Source organism: Hippocampus comes, unplaced genomic scaffold (assembly GCF_001891065.2).
Source record: "Hippocampus comes isolate QL1 unplaced genomic scaffold, H_comes_QL1_v1.1 scaffold254, whole genome shotgun sequence".
Taxonomy (NCBI): Eukaryota; Metazoa; Chordata; class Actinopteri; order Syngnathiformes; family Syngnathidae; genus Hippocampus; species Hippocampus comes.
The window spans coordinates 349,554-368,982 of record NW_017805874.1 but is presented as its reverse complement, the minus strand read 5'-3'; the positions used below and the strand labels follow the sequence as shown (position 1 = coordinate 368,982).

The 19,429-nt window shown below is 43.7% G+C and overlaps 1 protein-coding gene across 1 annotated transcript in view; it reads right to left on the bottom strand.

Annotated features, from left to right (window-relative positions):
- Window positions 1–19,429, bottom strand: part of enpep (glutamyl aminopeptidase) — a 56,196-nt gene that overhangs the window by 1,582 nt on the left and 35,185 nt on the right. The window contains exons 13-19 of the mRNA XM_019888810.1: window positions 17,531–17,586; window positions 17,297–17,447; window positions 15,490–15,563; window positions 7,147–7,251; window positions 6,795–6,968; window positions 5,291–5,431; window positions 1,716–1,797 (exon numbers count right to left, since the gene is read on the bottom strand). Coding sequence (XP_019744369.1) covers window positions 1,716–1,797; window positions 5,291–5,431; window positions 6,795–6,968; window positions 7,147–7,251; window positions 15,490–15,563; window positions 17,297–17,447; window positions 17,531–17,586 — 783 coding nt within the window. The remainder of the gene's footprint in view (window positions 1–1,715; window positions 1,798–5,290; window positions 5,432–6,794; window positions 6,969–7,146; window positions 7,252–15,489; window positions 15,564–17,296; window positions 17,448–17,530; window positions 17,587–19,429) is intronic.

Genomic DNA, 19,429 nt, shown 5'->3' with positions numbered 1-19,429 from the left:
GACAATAAAAGCGGTATTGTGCTATGACCAAAACATAAATATAAATCTATATAAATAAAACATGAATTGGAATATTTCATATCACACAAATTTATGCTTTGTCTTTGATTTAAAGATGACAATACGCAAAAATCTACAAAAATTGTAGAAATTGTAACATATGGGGTAACCCATGTGTTACGAAAATCGTAGAAATTGTAACACAAGGGGTAATTACGGAGGATGGGGTGAGAGATGGTGTCGAAAGCTGCACTCAGGTCGAGGAGGATGAGGATGGATATTCAACCAGAGTCTGCTGCCATGAGAAGGTCATTTGTGATTTTTATGAGGACTGTTTCTGTACTGTGATGGGGACGGAAACCAGACTGGAGTTGCTCGTAGAGACTTATAAGTGAGGTGGGAATGAAGCTGAGAGGCAACAATTTTTATCCTGTAGAAAGCAAGGTGGTCAGCCATAGAGGAGACCCCATCTCCGGAATCAGTGACTGAATTAAAAGCCTACTTGGGCTTATTGAATTATTACAATAAATATTTGTCTAATTTGGCCATGTCCCTTACACTATTTGTTATAAAAGGATGTGAAATGGGCCTGGGGCAAATAACAGGAAACCGCTTTCCAGAAATCGAAATGTGGCCAAGGTTCTATATGGCAAATGCAGATTTAGTATTATCGTGTGATGCATCCCCATACGGCATAGGGGCAGTGCCATCACAACGTACAAGAGACGGATGGCTGTGAAAAGCCTCTAGGGTTCATGTCACGCACGCTGACACCTGCAGAAAAGAACTACTCCCAGCTTGACAAGGAGGCCTTGGCAATAATGTTTGGGATCAAGCGATTCCACAAGTATGTTTACGGTCGATCGTTCACCATTTGCACTGACCACAAGCCCTTGATCTCTTTTCCATTAGAAGATACCAGAGCCACAGATGGGGTCACCGAGAGTGCAGAGGTGGGCTGTTCTCTTGAGAGCCTATGAATGCAAGATTGTCTACAAGGAGCATGTAAATGCAGATGCTCTCAGCAGACTGCCGCGGCTGCAGTTCAAGCAGGACAAAGAGGCTGACCAAGTGCACAAGATGGAAGTGATGGATGCTCCACCTATCTCATCTGCACAGGTGAAGCAGTGGACTGCAAAGGATTTGATACTCTCTCAGGTACATCGCTGGTGCCTGGCAGGGTGGCCAACAGAGATAGGTCCGGCATTCCATCCTTACAGTCAAAGAAGGCTGAAGTTGAGTGTCAAGGATAGTTGTGTGACTTGGTGCGCCAGGGTGGTCATTCCGGAAAGAGTATAAATACTCTTTACATATTTTACATGCTGGTACCCATTTACACTGACACAAAAATTCCTAGTGGGGGGTAGCCAACCCTCCTTCGCGGTTTTTCACTTATCGCGGCACGGTCCCGGTCCCCATTAACCGTGATAATTGAGGGATCACTGTAATCACAATTGGGGGCTTGATATCTTGCTAAACGGTATTTTGACATTTTCACTCGAGAGCTGGGGAACAAACCCCCAACGGGTGGGTTTAGATCCGATGCTGCCCCATGTGCAAAAGTTGTCTTTGGAATCACAGTGGTTGTCACTTTGATACAGACCAATGTGAAAGAACTTTGAAGAGAAAGACAAACAAGAGCAATGTTTACGACACATGTAGTTATCACCAATTAGAAACATTGTGCATTAGGTTGCACACAGAATATTCCTAACCTTCCACAGTTGCAGCTCTGTGTTGTATTTGCTTGAGAGCCGATTCAAAAGGCGGCCAAGGTTCCTATCATTGAGAGTGTATCTGTAAAAGAAAATTAATTCGTTAATGATCAACAGAATACAGGAAGATAACAGCATGCGTTATATGGGCACTGGTCTGATAACACGGCAATTGCAGTGTATTCTGTGCTATAGAAAGTCGTAAGCCATCACATGAACCTAAGTTTCTTGTTTGGTAAAGCACATTTCAAGAGAAAAGCGTGACAGTGCAAATGAGCATAGTATGGCCTGAACCTTTTTTCTGGAACAATGAGGCACTCTGGTCATCTTTTTGGTCACTTTTATCAACACTGACTTCCCTCGCTTCCTAGGACAGTCATTTAATTTTATCTCGCGAACAGCTCTCATTTTTATGAGCAAAGACAAGGTCTTATTGCAATGGGAATTTAACGGTCTTTAATTGCTCTCAATGAAAGGTTTACTCCATCCTACTCATATGACAGTTATTTTCGGGGGGCGGGCTGGCTGGATAGCTCAGTTAGTAAGGCACCGGTTTGGCTTACGGGAGCCGGGGGTTTGAATCTCGCTTGGGGCAAAAAAAAAAAAAAAATGAGCACATAACACCATCCAGTGTGGGTCCTTGGGCAAGACCCTTCACACTTATACCTACCTCATACAATGATGAGACAATAAAATGAATGACATGCTGGCTCTGGTTGACAGAACAGTTGCACAATACTGCAGGTCCCGACATACCAACCTGTGCACAGCCTGGATTGATTACAAGAAAGCCTATAACTCGATGCCACATACATCGATCATTGAATGCTTGGAGTTGTATAAGGTGAACAGGACCCTGACTTTTTAGCAAACTCTATGAGGATGTGGAAAACCACACTTGAAGCCAATGGCAAGCCACTTACCCAAGTGTCCATCAAATGTGGCATATACCAAGGTATATGCACCTCCCCACTGCTGTTCTGCATAGGACTGAACCCCCTGAGCCAAATAATCGCAAAGACAGGCTATGGATACCGCCTCAGAAATGGAGCTATGATCGAGTCAATTCCGCTACATGGATACATAAAGCTGTATGCTAAGAGTGAAAGGGGCATTGACTCCCTGATCCACACAACCAGGATCTACAGCAGTGATATCAGGATGTCATTCGGGGTTGAGAAATGTAGTCAGGTGGTGATTAAGAGAGGCAAGGTTGTCCACACTGAAGGGGTCTCACTCCCCGAAGGAACAATAGCAGACATTGAGGACAGCTACAAGTACCTCTGTATTCCACAAGCCAATGGCAACCTCGAACTGGCAACAAGGAAAGCGGCTACGGCCAAATACCTCCAGCGGGTGAGGCAAGTCCTAAGAAGCCAGCTCAATGGCAAGAATAAGACCCGGGCAATAAACAGCTATCCCCTGCCAGTGATCAGATACCCTTCAGGAATAATAAATTGGCCAAAGGAAGAGTTTCGGACCACGGATGTTCGGACCCGAAAGCTCCTAACCATGCATGGAGGTTTCCATCCCAAATCCAGCACCCTGAGACTGTACGCAAACCGAAAGGAAAGAGGCCGGGGACTAGTGAGTGTGAGAGCCACTGTCCAGGATGAAACATCCAGCCTCCATGAATACATCAAGGAGAAGGCTCCAACGGATGACGTACTCAGAGAATGTCTCAGACAATGGGGAACAGAGGATGAGGTGCTGGAAGAGGGACCATCATGGGAGGACAAGCCCCGACACGGGATGTACCACCAGACCATAACTGAAGTGGCTCATCTCACGAAGTCCTATCATTGGCTATAGAGGGCTGGCCTGAAGGACAACACAGAGGTACTCATCCTGGCTGCTCAGGAGCAGGCCCTGAGCACCAGAGCCTTTAAGGCCCAGATATACCACACCAGACAAGACCCAAGGTGTATGTTGCGCAAAGACGCACCTGAGACGATCCAACACATAACTGCAGGGTGTAAGATGCTGGCAGGGAAAGCCTACATGGAACGCCATAACCAGGTGGCTGGCATAGTCTACCGAAACATCTGTGCGGAGTATGGACTGGGAACCCCAAGGTCAAAATGGGAAACACCTCCGAAGGTGGTGGAGAATGACAGAGTGAAGATCCTGTGGGACTTCCAAATTCAGACTGACAATATGGTAATGACGAACCAACCAGATATTGTGATCATAGATAAAGGGCAGAGGAAAGCCGTTGTAGTGGATGTAGCAGTCCCAAGTGATGGAAAACTCAGAAACAAGGAACACATGAAACTGGAGAAATACCAAGGGTTCAGAGAGGAGCTGGAGAGAGCCTGGAAGGTAAAGGTGACAGTTGTGCCTGTCGTGGTTGGAGTGCTCGGGACAGTGACCCCCAAACTGGTTTGAGTGGTTCCAACAGATCCCGTTGACCATAAATCAAAACTGAATACAGTAATCCCTTGTTTATCGCGGTTAATGGGGACCAAAACCACTCGCGATAAACGAAAATCCGCGAAGTAGTGTCCAATTAACATAAATAGGTAAAAAAAAAAAAAAAAAGTTTTTTTTTTTTTTTTAAGTCCGCAAACGGTCCGTGAGAAGCTGCAAAACAGCAGCGAGTCACATAGAGCAACATATACAGTACTGTACTCCATGTATATGTAAAAAAAAAAAAATAAAAATTTATGTTTGAAAATATCCGCGATGCACTGAACCCGCGATAAACGAACCGCGAAGTAGCGAGGGATCACTGTACAGAGATTTTCAAATCATGTTCAACCTAGATTTAATTGAATACACTACTAAGACGAGCTATTTAATGTTCAAACTGATCAACTTTATTGTTTTTTAGCAAATAATCATCAATTTAGAATTTTATGGTTGCAACAGGTTCCAAAAAAGCTGGGACTGGGTCATGTTTAACACTGTGTTACATCACCTTTTCTCTTCACAACTTTCAATAAATGTTTGGAAAGTGAGGACACTTATTGTTAAATCTTTGTTGGTGGAGTACTTTCCCTTGTTTCTTGATGTACAACTTCAGCTCCGTTGTCATATTTTACGCTTCATAATTTGCCACACATTTTCAAAGGGAGACAGGTCTGGACTGCAGGCAGGCCACCATCGTCTCTTTTACTACAAAGCCACATGGTTGTAATACGTGCAGAATGTGCTTTGGCATTATCTTGCTGAAATAAGCAGGAGCGTCCATGAAAAAGACGCTGCTTGGATGGCAGCATATGTTTCTCCAAAGCATGTAGGTACCTTTCAGCATTAACAGTGCCATCACAATGGAATTACCCATGCCATTGGCACGAACACAGCCCCATACCATCACAGATGCTGGCTTCGGAACTTTGTGTCCATAACAGTCTGGATGGTTCTTTTCTGCTTTGTCCAAACAATTTCCCAAAACAATTTCAAATTTGGGTTTGCCAGACCCCAGAATACTTCCACTTTTCATCAGTCCATTTCAGATGAGCTCGGGCCCAGAGACACAGTCAGAAGATGGATGGATGGATGGATGGATGGATGGGTGGGGTTGTATGGATGAATGGATGGATTTTGATAAATGCCATCTGTGTAACACTGACCTGTTAATCAGGTATTCCCAGTTGAGTGTGGTCCAGTCCCAGGCCATGCTCTGACCCAGTGGGTTGTAGGACACATATCTCACCAGAGTGAACAGATCCTGGTTCCTCACCACCGTTTTATTTTTAGCGGCTTCGAGGAGCCTGTTTATCAAAAGAAAGGTTTTTAGCAACTGTTTTTGATTGTACACATTACTCATGAGCGATTTTGATTCTTGAAACTAGTAAACTGCTTTGAAGTTACAGTGGTATCTCTACTTAGGAATGTCTCCTCATACGAAATTTTCAAGTTACGAAAGGCCTCAACAGGAAAATATTGCCTCTAGGTACGAAAAAAAAAATGTAAAAGATACGAAAGATAAAAATACAGTATGCTCTGCTACTCGCAGCTCAGAGTTTCCTGAACGCAACACATTTTTAGCTGTTCTGCCATTGGCTAAGAGGGATCTCTCCCGTATGTGTCTATGTGTGTTGATAGATAAATAGATATGTGTCTATTCAACATTCTCGTCATTCGCCCCTCGGACCATGAGGCGTTCTGATAGTTTTACGTCAATGTGAATCACCCTGAAAAAGTGTTCACCAGTTGGGCAATTGCCCACTATGCTGATGTTTGCCGAGAACATTTTCGAAAGATTGTTAAAAGCTGACAAAAGCAAATGTCCTTGGATCAGTTCTTTACAAAATGCCAGGCAAAAAAATGAGGAGGATGCAGTTAAACCTTAAATGACCATCATTTTTATTCTTTACTCGTTTTTTTTTTTTTTCACATTATGCATAACTCTCATTGATTGTGCTGTAATCTAATTGTAACATGTATTTGTTACATATTTTGATGCATTTTTATGCTTTCCAAAACATTTATGTCAGAATTTTGGGGGGACTTGGATTAGGGCATTTACATGGAAAACACGTCTCCACTTACAAAATGTTCTCGTTAAGAAATTTCTTCCAGAACCAATTAATTTCGTAAGTAGAGGTACCACTGTAGTTGAACATTTGTTAGGAATTTTGCGTTTATTGAATGTACAGTAACTGTAGTAATGAAATAAATAATACAGCACAGAATAGTGATGGAAACAAGCGGTATTTACTGAAAAAAAAACACACACAGCAACCCAGAAAGGACATTTTTCTTTCCAATTTAAAAGCAACCATCTTCTTAAATGACCAGACAAGACATTATTGTCTTGTGCCCTTGCGACCAATCTAAGTTTACTTGAGCGACAGTATGCTCCCAAATTCTGATCGTGATACAGTACTTCCTTCCATCTTTGGGATTGACATGTAGAAAACAAAAATAAAGATCCTGCACAGATGTTTTTTATTCACCACAAGTATCTACAGTACATCAAACAAACTGCCAATACGACAATCAAGAAGTACATTGATTTCAGAATTTACACAGTTACTGTCAATTAAATATACTGCAAACGAACCACACACAAAAAAATGTTTCTCAATTTGATCGATGAGTCAAACAGTCCGATGATGATATTCCACTTACCTCCAAAGAAGTTTTATATCCTGTACAGATGCGAGCCCATAGAGTATCTTGTCCTTCTCCTGAGCCAAGAAGGTGTTTTTGTACCTCTCAAACATAATGTTCCACTTTGCTTCAGTGCCAGAGTTCTTCATGCCATAACGATATACTAGCAACCTCAGGTTCACCGCTACATTGCTGGAAAATAAAATTTGCGTTTTATTGACTCGCAATGGCAGAGGCTTCCTGCAGACAGACAGTGTTGTCATATTGCGACAAACTTAGTTGACACAGGTTGATACAAAGTGCTGTACTCGAAATAAAAAGTCAGACGTATAAAACCTTATAAATTAGTCACATAAAAACAGTTACAAACCTAATACTTCCATTAATCCATTGGTCAAATATTTCTGACGCTTGATTCAATGTCTCCTGATCTCCCATTTGACAAGCAATGCTGAGCACTGTCTCCCGCAGTAACCTGACAGAAATAACCAATGATTACTTGACAGCATCATAAAGAGTCACACTTGTTCAAATCCAGGGATGGACCGGAACGAAAAAAAAAGGCCCTGGCATTTTTTGGCGTAGAACAACTCAAATCTTAAAATAAAAGAGTCAAACAGAACATCCTATTTTTCTAATCTCATGACAGTTAATAAAAACAACCCCAGACTTCTTTTTTTTCACCTTTAATCTTTTAACCAGCTCCCATTCTAAAGAGTGCCAATAGACACGACAGACATTCTCTGTGAGGACTTCGCAAACCACTTCAGAAGTAAAATTGCCGACATAAGATTTCACTAGTTTCAATAAACCTAGACAATTATTTTTAGCAGAGGAGACTGTTCAGGAATTAATCCTCTCTGTTAATCAGATTTGAAAGAAACAAAATAGAACGCTATTGAAGGTATTTCCTGTTTACTTTGGTTACAATCACCTGTAGTTCCACCTCACCCCCACCACTTTTAGGACCCCTCCAGAGGACATGTTTAACATCAAAAGAGTAACTGTTATCTCAAGTATCTGTGTAATATGCTGTTGAGGAGTTTGGCCTTGCTGTGGGTGCTGCTGGTACCAGTCTACTGAACATCTGTTTAAACACTGAAAACAAAGAATGCAGTGTTAAGTTTACATCTTCTTCCCCCTTGAGTGATTAACAGCCCCAAAGTATCTTGTTTCGTGTCCCTGAAGGCCTCAAGTTTCCCTGAGGAGGAACTCTGATCTCGAGATTTACTCACAGCAGGATAGGTCTGGACTTTGTCATCATGCCAAGATCGAATTGCATCAACCTTTCTTTGTTTCCAGGATTTGCATGGAGGCGTAACTCCCCGCCTCTCATTATCATAGTGTCTCTATATAATCTCATGACTGTGTTTTTTCTATGCTTCCTGACTGAAATCTGAAACCCTCAGAAGCCCGAATCGATTCCTATATTACAGAAAAATAAATTATACCCTTCAAGGTACTGTACATCGACTCCAGCCTGTATTTGGATCACCAACATCCTCATCGTCTGACATTAACGAACACGTGGGAGAAGAGAGAGGCCGCTCTCCCTCCCAACAAAACACTGGAGAATTTTACCCTGGTTGATGTTAGGACACTTGGTTGAGTTTTCTCCCAGGTAAATCCAAAAACCTGTCTTTTAGATCCAATTCCCACATCACTTTTAAATACATTTTATGGATTCTTTGAGCAACATGTTTTTAAATATAGTCAATGGCTCTCTTCAGACGGGTGTATTCCCTGCCACCTTTCAAACGGCGGTGGTGAAGCCGCTTTTGAAGAAGAGCAGTTTGGACCCCAGTGTTTTTAATAATTACAGACCTGTATCCAACTTACAGTTTTTAAGTAAGATTTTGGAGAAACTCGTTTCTCTCCAATTGAAGTTTTCAATCCCTCCATCCATTTTTCGATCCTCTTATCCTCACAAGGGTCGTGGGGGGTGCTGAAGCCTATCCCAGCTGTCTTTGGGCTGTAGGCGGGGGACACCCTGAACCGGTTGCCAGCCAATCGCAGGACACACATAGACGAACAACCATCCGCGCTCACACTCACACCTAGGGACAATTTAGAGCAGGGGTGCCCAACCTTTTTTGTCCCAAGGGCTACTTTTCAAGGAGCCAACCTCCGGAGATCTACCAGGCCAGTGCCAACATCTGACTCCGCCCCCCTCCCTCACACACATTAATACTAAAAGTCCCAAAGGGCAAGCCATTTGGCTTTCCTACATAGAATGCCCAAAGGGCAGCCAACTGGCTGAATGTTCTCATGCTAATGTGAAGAAAACCACCACATTCCATTTGAACAAGGTGGGGGAAGAGCCCCACCTTGCTGCATTTACAGAACAATGTTGACAAAATGGGCCATTGAGTTGTGGGTTTTAGACAACACAGTTTATGCATCTCGGGCTCCCACCATATTCCATTTGAACAAGATGGGGGAAGAGCCCCAGCTTGCTGCATTAACAGAACAATGTTGACAAAATGGGCCGTTGAGTTGTTGGTTTTAGACAACACAGCTTATACATCTAGGACAATGTTTTTCAAACCCTGTGCCGTAGCACAAATGTCAGGTGTGCTGCGGGAAAATATCCAATTTGTATGCCTGTGCGGTCTATCGCCCATAAAGTAATTGTGTATTACCCTCCCATACTGCTAGGGAGCAGCAACAGCAAGCCAATTGCTTTGTGTTTGGACTCATCACTAGACAATAAAATTTGTGACGCATGAATGCAGGACAACAGTGAAACAATAAATATGAAAGATTATAAAATACCTTTTTCTTTGTGTTCATTTGATTCCAATTCAAGCTGTTATAATGCCATTCTTCAATGTTCAAAACAGTTATAGGAACAATATAACACGTTAATTGTTGAAATAAGCTTTTTTTCACATTTCCAGCTCGTGGTGTGCCGCGAGATTTTTTCAATGAAAGTACAGTGAAACTCCTCTACAACAAAATCATGTTTGCAGCAAGACATTTTTCACAACAGGGGGTTTTTCACTGTAGTAAATTTTATCTCAGATGCACAAACACACACACACACACACACACAAAACGGATAGGTGTACTCTTTATTTTTATTCCAATACTGCACATTGTGCATAAATATAAGCATACACTTATTTGATATTGTTTAACATTAACATACAATTGTTTCACATTAATCAATCCACTTTGTCTGTTGGTTTTAAAAAATCATTTATACTCTCTTGCTTCCCATCGCTTCTCAATTTCTTGGATAATGTATTTCATTTTGCTTCCTCCATCTTTCATTCATTCATTTTCCGATCCACTTATCCTCATAAGGGTCATGGGGGGTGCTGGAGCCTATCCAACCGTCATCGGGCAGTAGGCGGGGGGCACCCTGAACAGTTGCCAGCCAATCGCAGCCGTCTTTCATTTTGACCACTTTTACCCTTGCTTTCAGCATCAGAGCTCTTCTTGTCTGAGCTGCTTGACATCCAAAAGTCCGTTTTGTAGCCATTTTAGCAATGCAAATCTTGTTGCGTCTGAAACTAGCATTAACAAATTCTTCCTGGACTACTGCGCATGTGTAAACCAGTGTGGTGGTTGCTGTTGCTTGTTTGTTTGTTTGTGTGTTTGTGTTGCACACGAATCAGCTCTGTTGTCTTGACTGTCTCCCGGGTCCCCGGGTTTCGTGACGTCTGGGCAGTCAGGTCGGGCTTTCTATCTTTCCCAGAGTTTGAGGGCCAGTCCCGGGTCGGAGGTCAGGATATCTGATGGCACTTTCTCGGTTGTCCTGTGAATGCTTGGGCAACTCTGCATCACGTGTTCGTCTGTTTCGTCCCCAAATCCACATTTTCTGCAGACAGAGTCCTCTGCTCATACGATTTTGTGGAGCCAATATTTCAGCTCCGAGTGGTGTCCGCTGCGAAGTCGGCTTAAGGTCGTTTGCTCCAGTCTTGATAATGCTGATTCTCTATTGGTCGATACCTTCTCTCCTCTCTCCCCATACACCTGCCTCAACCTAATGTGTTGGATGGGCGGGCCTTTGGTAGCTCGTCTGATGGCTGCCTTAGCAGTGTCATAGTGGATGTAGACTTCGGCCTGCTCAAGGGTCATGCCTTCCTTGGCGGCTTGGTCGGCTAGTTCGTTCCTTGGGATACCACAGTGGCTGGGGCACCAAGTGAAAGTGATGCAGCAACCACGTTGGTGCAGTTTCGCCAGGGTTTGGAGGATTTCAGCTTCGTCCCTGTTGAGAGAGACGGTGGATGGATGGAGGTTTTGGAGTTTCAGGATACACGACTGGCTATCGGTCACTAGGGGAACTTCTTTCCAATCCGGTTGCTGAAGCACAAGTTGAAGAGCTGTGTTAATCGCTTTCTCTTCCCCCTGGAATGAAGAACTCCATCTACCGGCCGGATATGCCAAGGAATGGTGGACCGTTGGATCACTTGGTGGGCCAGTTATGGTTATTACGCCACTTCCGCCTGTAGTGGTACCTTCCTGCGCCGAGCCGTCTGTGTAGAGTGTGACGTCAAAGCCTTCCTGGTTCTCCTCTAAGCGCGCAAGATGGAATTCTTCTTTTGAAAGTCTTGGTCAAATTGGTGGTAGCCAAGGTCTAGCCATGGTGGCAGCAGGCCTGGCTTTGTGGCAGGTTCTCCTTCTCCGAAGATATTTCCCCACACCTGTTTCGCCTTTGCTCTCCAGCTCGCCTTCTTTTTTCATTGTCGTACTGTCTTTACTGCGGTCTCATGTCTCGGGTTCTGTTGGTCACTCCTCAATGACTTTTCCATGGCGATGACAGAAAGCTGGGTTGCCCGGGTCTTGATGGAAGGGAGGTTGGCCTCAGCCAGGATTGCCTCCGTTGGAGTGGTCTGGAGTTGCCCGGTTATTGCACGACCAGCGTATCTTTGACAGGCTTCGAGCTTGTCCATCGTTGTTTTGGAGATCCATGGAAGCCATGCTGCACCGGCGTACTCTATTTGTGAGCGACCTGTGGCGATGTAGGTGGACCTCAGAGTTGAGTTGTCATAACCCCAGTCTGTTGACGCTAACCCTCTCAAAGCTCTAGCTTGCCATTTTAGCTTGTTGCCTACCGCTGAGGCGTGCTGGTTAAAGGTCAGCTGTCGATCATAGGTCACACCAAGGAACTTGGGGTTGGGGTTGTAGCGGATTAGCATGCCATCTAACATCAGTTTTGGACTCCACTCCGCTTCATGTGAGTTGGTGCTGAAGAAGCTGCATTCGGACTTTTGGGCTGAGAGTGTCATCTTCCATTTCGCACTCCAGTTTCAGACTGCATCAATCGCCTTCTGGAGTTTCTCCTCTGCCACCGAAACAACTTTATCCTGGACCCAGATAGCCACGTCGTCTGCAAACATGCTGACTTGAGGATCCCTGGCTCCAGTGTCGAGATCATTGATGTAGAACAGGAACAGCAGCGGCGAAAGAACAGACCCCTGTGGCACGCCTTCTTTAAAGTTCTTCTTTTTACTCGTCTCTCCTTCGAATGTCACCCAGTTGATCCTGTTGGAGAGCCAGGCCTGGACCCATCTTACCGTGTGCGCTGGCACACCACTTTTCCACATCTTGAAGAGGAGGGCGTCTCACCAGACTCTGTCGTAGGCCTTCGAGTAATCGATTAGAGCTAAGACTGTCCGCTGCATTGGGTTGCATTGGAAGCCATCACTTATTGACTGCGACAGGCGTAGAACTTGATCTTCCGTGCTTCTTCCAGGTCTAAAGCCAACTTGCGATTCTGACAGTAGGTGCTGAGTTTCGGCAAGGAAGCGGAGTCGGTTTGTGACCAGCCTCTCCATCACCTTTCCTACTACCGACGTCAAAGAGATCGGATGGTAGCTATCCATCTTCATCGGGTCCTTCCCGGCTTTCGGAACTGGTCGGATGTCTGCTGCCCTCCATTCTTGTGGGATCTGAAGTGATAACCATGAGAGATTGAACATTCTGGTGAGCAGCAGCAGTGCAGATGTCCCCAAATTGTGGAGAAAACGGGGTGGATGCGATCTGGTCCCACCGCTTTCGTTGGGTTCAGGCTTCGCGGTGCTGCCTTTACCTCGTTGGTGTTGAAGGCCTGTTCCGCTTCCGACGTTCGGTTGTCTGATCTGAGGTTGGAGTTCAGTACCTTCTTCATACCCCTCTCTCCTTTCAGCAGTTTGATTGAACTGACCGATTGGTACATTCTCACGAAGGCATTGGCTTTCTGTTTAGGGCTCACGTAGTTCTTGCCGTCTTCGCAGATCACCCTTGAGGGATCACTGGTCTTTGTCGATGTTAGACTCTGGAAGACTTTCCACATTTCGCTCTTGCCCTTTGCATTCAGGACCTTCTCCTTCCAGATATCAGACTTCCTTTCCTTCACTGCACTCTTCAGCCTTTGGTCCGTTTCTCTGAATTGCGGAGAATGAATCCCTTCCGTTTCTCTCAGACGGTCTCTCTCTCTCTCTCTCTCAAGGGTATTGATTTCCCTTGTTTTCCAGCAATCACCTGTCATTCCTACGGCTTTGAGACCAACATGGGTCCTTGCCGCCTTCAGGATTGCCATGGTGAAGATCTCATTCAGCTTCTTCACGCTTGTCATGGATTCATAGTTTCGCTCTCCAATAATTGTGTCTACTTCTTCCGCGAATTTCTTCAGGTCCCCCTTTCTCCAGTCCCAGACTATTTTTTTTCTGGTGTCTCTGTCTTTCAGCAGGCAGGTTGATGGTGATCATAATAGGCCGGTGGTCGGATGACAGCAAATCTCTGGGCTCCCAGCCGCATTTGTCTTGGAGCGTCTCGTGCACGATGGTGGCGTCTGGGGACGAGAGCTGACCTGTGGAAGGGTCTTGTCTTGTTGGTTGCCCGTCGTTGAGAAAGACTCCGTTGCCGTCCAGCATTTGTTCGGCTAGGGCCTCTCCTCTTTCATCCGCTCTCGCTCTCTCGTCCCAGACGCTATCATGCGCATTGCTATCCGCACAGATGATTTCATTGTGTTCCAGCAGCGTTTCCAACTCATCGGTAAGGAAATTAGCTATTGGCTGTCGCTGAATGATGTCATCAAGGCGATGGCTAATTTGATTTAATTGGGGGGATGTTTTTTTCTTATCTTTTTTCTTTTGTAATTTTTATTCATTGATGTTTTTATAGTTTATTTTAGAAAAAGAAAAGTTTTACATTAACATCCAGCCCAGATTGTAAACCCGGCAGGATCAGCCAGCAGCGGCTTCATTTGGGGAAGGGGCCATAACAGCATTGGCGCTGCTCATTGAGAACACCGTGCTTTCGCCACACAGACTCCAAAAGTCTCCAATAACACCAGAAAAAGTCGCTAGATTGTCACAAGTCACATTTTTGAAAAAAAAGAGTTGCTCGAGAGGGTCTGAATACTCACTAAGTATAGCGTCAAAGTCGCTAAGTTGGCAACACTGACTTCCTGTCATGACATTTAAAAAAAAAAAATAATAATAATTTTCCTCCACACCTCGCGGTCGACTCGGGATCAGTCCGCAGTCGACTGGTTGGGCACCCCTGATTTAGAGTGTTCAATCAGCCTGACATGCATGTTTTTGGAATGTGGGAGGAAACCAGTACCTCTACACTGTGAGGTCGACGTTCTAACCCCTGGACCACTGGGCAACCCACATACAAATTATATTTTAGAGAAATATCAGTCTGGTTTCAGGATGAACCATGGTACAGAGACAGCTCTTTTAAGAATGTTAAATAATACCATTTGTAATGCAAATTTGAAAAAACTCACAGTCTTGCTGCGACTGGATCAAAGTGCTGCTTTTGAAACAGTAGCTCACAACATTTTAAACCTGGTGGGCATCTCTGGTACTGATTTTAACTGGTTTCATTCTTCTGGGTCATCAGGGTTTGTATGCATCTTTTGTATGTTTGTGTGCATTGTGTGTGTGTGTGTGTGTGTGTGTGTGTGTGTGTGTGTGTGTGTGTGTGTGTGTGTGAGAGAGCATTGACTTGCTAGTGATATACATCTGTGTATGTTGGTGCGGCGGGGGGGTCTGTTTTTTATGTTGTAATTTAAAAATTTTTAACCGCACAGCACTTTTGAGTTTTTGACTCGAGATGCGCAATTGGTGCTAGTGCTATTTGATTCAAATAAGCGTTTCTGTCAAATAAGCGTTGCTTAAGGGCAGTTTGACGTTCCTGCTCACTCTGTTTGAATGGCCTGCAATGTTTGTAGTAGCAACTCGTCTCATCTGTGATTTTTGCACATTTTTCAGCACCTCAGATGACATTCTTCAGTTTTTCATGAAACTTCCACACCACTACATTTGTTTTTCATTTTTCGCATGTCAGAACAACACGCTTCTCGCTCTCTGCATAAGGGTGAGCAGCCGTAGTGACAGTGGAAGTGGTGGGGCTGCTGTCATCCTTTTTCTGGATTGGTTCAGTCTTATTCCTTGAGTGTTCTACATACTTGGCCAATAAAGACGATTGTGATTACGATATGAAAAAGTGAGCAATGGGCCGCATCTCTACATTTCTGAGGAGGTTGGGCCGTCTTTGTCCTATATCCTGATTGGTTCAATTCACTGCCTAAAAAACGATGCACGAATGGGTTGCCCCCACTCAATTGCGGTTCAGCCACAAAAGGAAGAAAAATTGGCCCAAGGGGACTGCCTGCCCACCAGGCATCAGCCCGATGTACCCGATGGCCAGTCATAATGTTACTACTGAATATGATGAAATAATTGTAATATGATTGCTGAGCTTGCCAAACCTCTCTGTCTGGGCTCCGTCATCATTCCATCCAAGTGTTGATGAAATTGCTTTGACATGATCACGGAACAGTTTCTGTAGGGGAGGGGAGGGGGGGTGAAGACAGATGAGTCAGTAAGAATGGTCATAGGCATACCTGCCAAGTGCCAATGCAACATTTGATTTGTTGATGCTATAAGCTGTCCATATGTCAATAAAAACTTTATGGATCCTTTTTCCATATGATTTGACCAATCATGGTAAAGCCCCAAAAATATTTATAATTCAGCAGTTTCGTTTTGGTTTTTTTTTTTTGGTTAAGTGTAGATCTCTTCCATGCTGACCCTTAAACCTATTTTCAAAAATTTGATTGGTGATTTAAAGTTTTAGCCCATAATAGTAAAGGTTCAATGGCTGCGCTTCCACCTCCTTTTCCACTTCCTCTGCCTTCTCCACTGTCGGTTACTACGCAAGTGGCAGTGCACCATTAGACCTCTGGCTGTTAGCGGATTAGCTTTCAGAGGCTAGAAAAAAAAACGTTCCCGAGTTGCAATAGTGTTTGTTCGACTGACATACTGTGTAGTAAATAAATCGTAAGCTCTGGTTCACGATTAGATGCTAATTTGCTGTGGATATTATAAGGGCCCGAGGTCCAAATTGTTTTTGTAGAATGTATTTATTTATTTTGCACACTGCTTTGCATTTTTCAGGGCCCAAACATGCACAAAACTTACCAAACATTACACACACATTAGGCATGGGGAAAATGTTTATATTTTTAAGTTGTCAAGCACATTTACAAAAAAATGGCTGTGGAGCATCACCTAGAGCAGTGGTTCTCAAATCGTGGGACTGACATGGTCAGTCAAAAAATATTTCTAGTTAAATTAAGGATTTAATTTTACTTTTGAATTTCAGATGCACTTTAACTCTTTTCTGTTATAGTTAATAAAGCTATTCTTTGTTGCAAGTTGGTCCATATTTCTTTTTTTATTCTCTTATACGTTAATAAGGATACAGTGTTATGCAGAGGTGTACTTACAACAATTTAATAGACAAATGATACTCCAGGTATCTATAGTCACAAGGGGGGGCGCGAGATGTTTTCTTCTTCTTGGGCGCGGGGGGGCTGACAGAAAATAATTGAGAACCACTGACCTAGAGTGAATAATGTAATTTTTAGAGAGCTAAATGTACATTTTTTGTCTTGATAAGTTAAAAAAAAAAAAAAAAAAAAACTTGATCTTCGCTCCAATATACAGTATGTTGTGCTGGGTAAGATTTTCTGACTTAACTTTTGACTTGCTTGAACAAAGTAATGACTTTTTTTTTTTAAATAAAAATACAATAAAAACTAAATTCACGTTTAAAATTCTGTGGGAATGATTCATGTGTTCATTTTTTTACTTTTTACAATACTGATGTCCAAGTGTACCAAAGCAAAAGTTTAAAGCGGAACGCTTCGAATGAATGCACATACATCTTTTTACACAAAACCGATGTTCCTCTTCAGATCAGAATTGGTTACACCCCAACTCGACCCCAAAACTCGAATGAGCATCGTCAGAATACGTGTTGCAAATAAGGAATCTTCATTTGAGACACGTAACGTTCAAGACATTGTGGCATTCCAAGTTTGAAAATGGTTACTTGAGAACTTATTTTTTCCCCTTAGAAAAGATTACCATTCGAATGATAGCAACTGTCAAGACTTCAAATGCTCATCGCAGTTTAAGGACATTTGTCAGGGCATGTTTTTACTGCTATAGATAGAATTTGATGGGCATATATTCCTGAAGAAATGCAAATGAGTTTTTCTGTTGACCCACCTGAAATTTTGGATAGAGCACAGCATTGCCTGACAGCATGTCCCGAACATAGGCGATAGAGGCGGCCACCCGGTCCCACACAATGTACTCGGTCTCATTTTTTAGGTACATGGTAAGGTTGAAGGCATGGCCGTAATCTATTATGTCTGCCCTGAACAATGGGTTCAAATTCACATTTTACTCCACACATTTTGTGAACACGTTTGGACTGTGTCGTTTTGTCTCATGCCTTACCTTGATAGAGCAAACACATCGTCAATGTAGCTTGTGCGATCAGCTGCATTAAACTCCTGTTGAAGAAGGAAAACATGTCATGAGCTTTCTTTTTGTTGAGATTAACCATTTCCAAGTTGCCTTTTATTTTTAAAAATCTGGAAAAGTCTTTGTCAGATGAACATAGCAACAGGGAGTTTTTTCAGTCAGGTTTTGAGATTATCGAGAGTAGCATTTTCGATTAAAAAAAGTATATCAATGTATTTTTAAATCGAATATGGAATTATGATGATAGACGATAACGTATATCTCGATATAGTTCAAATTTGTGCTGTGATCCTTGCCCTGCTGTGCTCCTGACTGGGAGCCCTCTGCAGTCTACAGTGCCCTGCGCGCCGCCGCCCATCTTGTTTCATGCACAGAGGGGTAAGGGGCCGGAAGAGACACTTGGGCACTCGTCAAAAAGCATGAAGGAACCAATGATGGCACCGGAGAGGACAGAGGAAGAATTGACACCGCTTACTTACTCGAGAGTGAAGTTGCTAAGCAGTAGGGAGTCCACGCTCTGACTTTTTAGACAAGCACACGCAAACCCACAAGGTTTTTCGGAGTTAATAGCGAGCGTAGCAGCTGCACTGTACGGAACATGGAAACGCCGCCAGAAGAGGGGGAAGCTAGCCGGCGCACTAATCAACCTATGTCAGCATAGCTTTAGAACCCCGCTCCCATCGATCCATCTTGCTCATCTACGTTCTCTGCCAAACAAGATGGATGAACTTCTTCTTCTCACAAGGACCGATTTTGTCCATTCCGCCACGCTCTGCTTCACCGAAACCTGGCTCAGCGACTGCTACCCAAACGGCGCGCTGCACATACTTCAGCCTCCTCCGAGCCGATCATGTCAAGGACCTATCAGAGAAATCAAAATGTGGTTGAGTATGCTTCGATATCAACGAACAATGGAGGACTGATGTCATGAACGTCAGCGCACATTGCAGACCGGACTTGGAGTTGCTGTTTCCAAACTGTGAGGCTTACAGAAGGGCTTACAGTGTAAGCCCTTCGACTCACCATGCGAGTTCTCCTCCTTCATACTCGCAGGTGTTTACATCCCACCGCAACCTAACGCGAACGCGCTACAAATGCTGGCTGACCAAGTAAACAAACTCAAGCTGAAGCATCCAAAGTCACGCTTGATCATTTTGGGTGATTTTAAAAGAGCACAACTTAACCATGAACTTCCCAGATATAAGCAGTACGTTGATTGGTTCACCAGAGAAGGCAACATTCTAGACCACGGGTGCCCATCTTTTTTTGACTGAAGATCTACTTTTCGATCAACCAACCTCGATCTACCAGTTACCGCACACGCACGCATGCCATGATGAGCAACAGCCATAACGGCCCCTATGATGAACGAAACAGAAACATAAAGTAGACACAAGTGTTTGCGGGTTTGTGAAAAGGAAAAAAAAATGCCTCCCTTTAACCTGACGCGGAGGCATGGGACGCACTTTTGCAGTGTGTTAACTATCGTAGCTCACGTGTATCCAGTGGCGGGCCCTCAGGGCCAGCAAGGCCTTCTCTGCTGGCCTAAAGATTCTCAGAAAAGTAAATTTACTTTTCTGACAATAACATTAATTTGTTATTTTATTTTCATAAATATGTAAACAAAATTATTCTCTGTATTCTTCACGTCATATTATTTCCACTTAGTCGAGTGGCTTTCAATGTTATTTAAAATAACATTGAAAGCCACTCGATAAATAACTTATTTATTATGGTAGAGTTTTTAACCAATCATATTTCAGCTAGCTTGTGTTGCCAGGTAAATTGAACTTGCTCGGGGCCTTCAGATTAAACAGAGCAGGCCCCTGTGCGCTGTAAGTGAACGGGCACAGTCAGGTTTCAATAGCACAT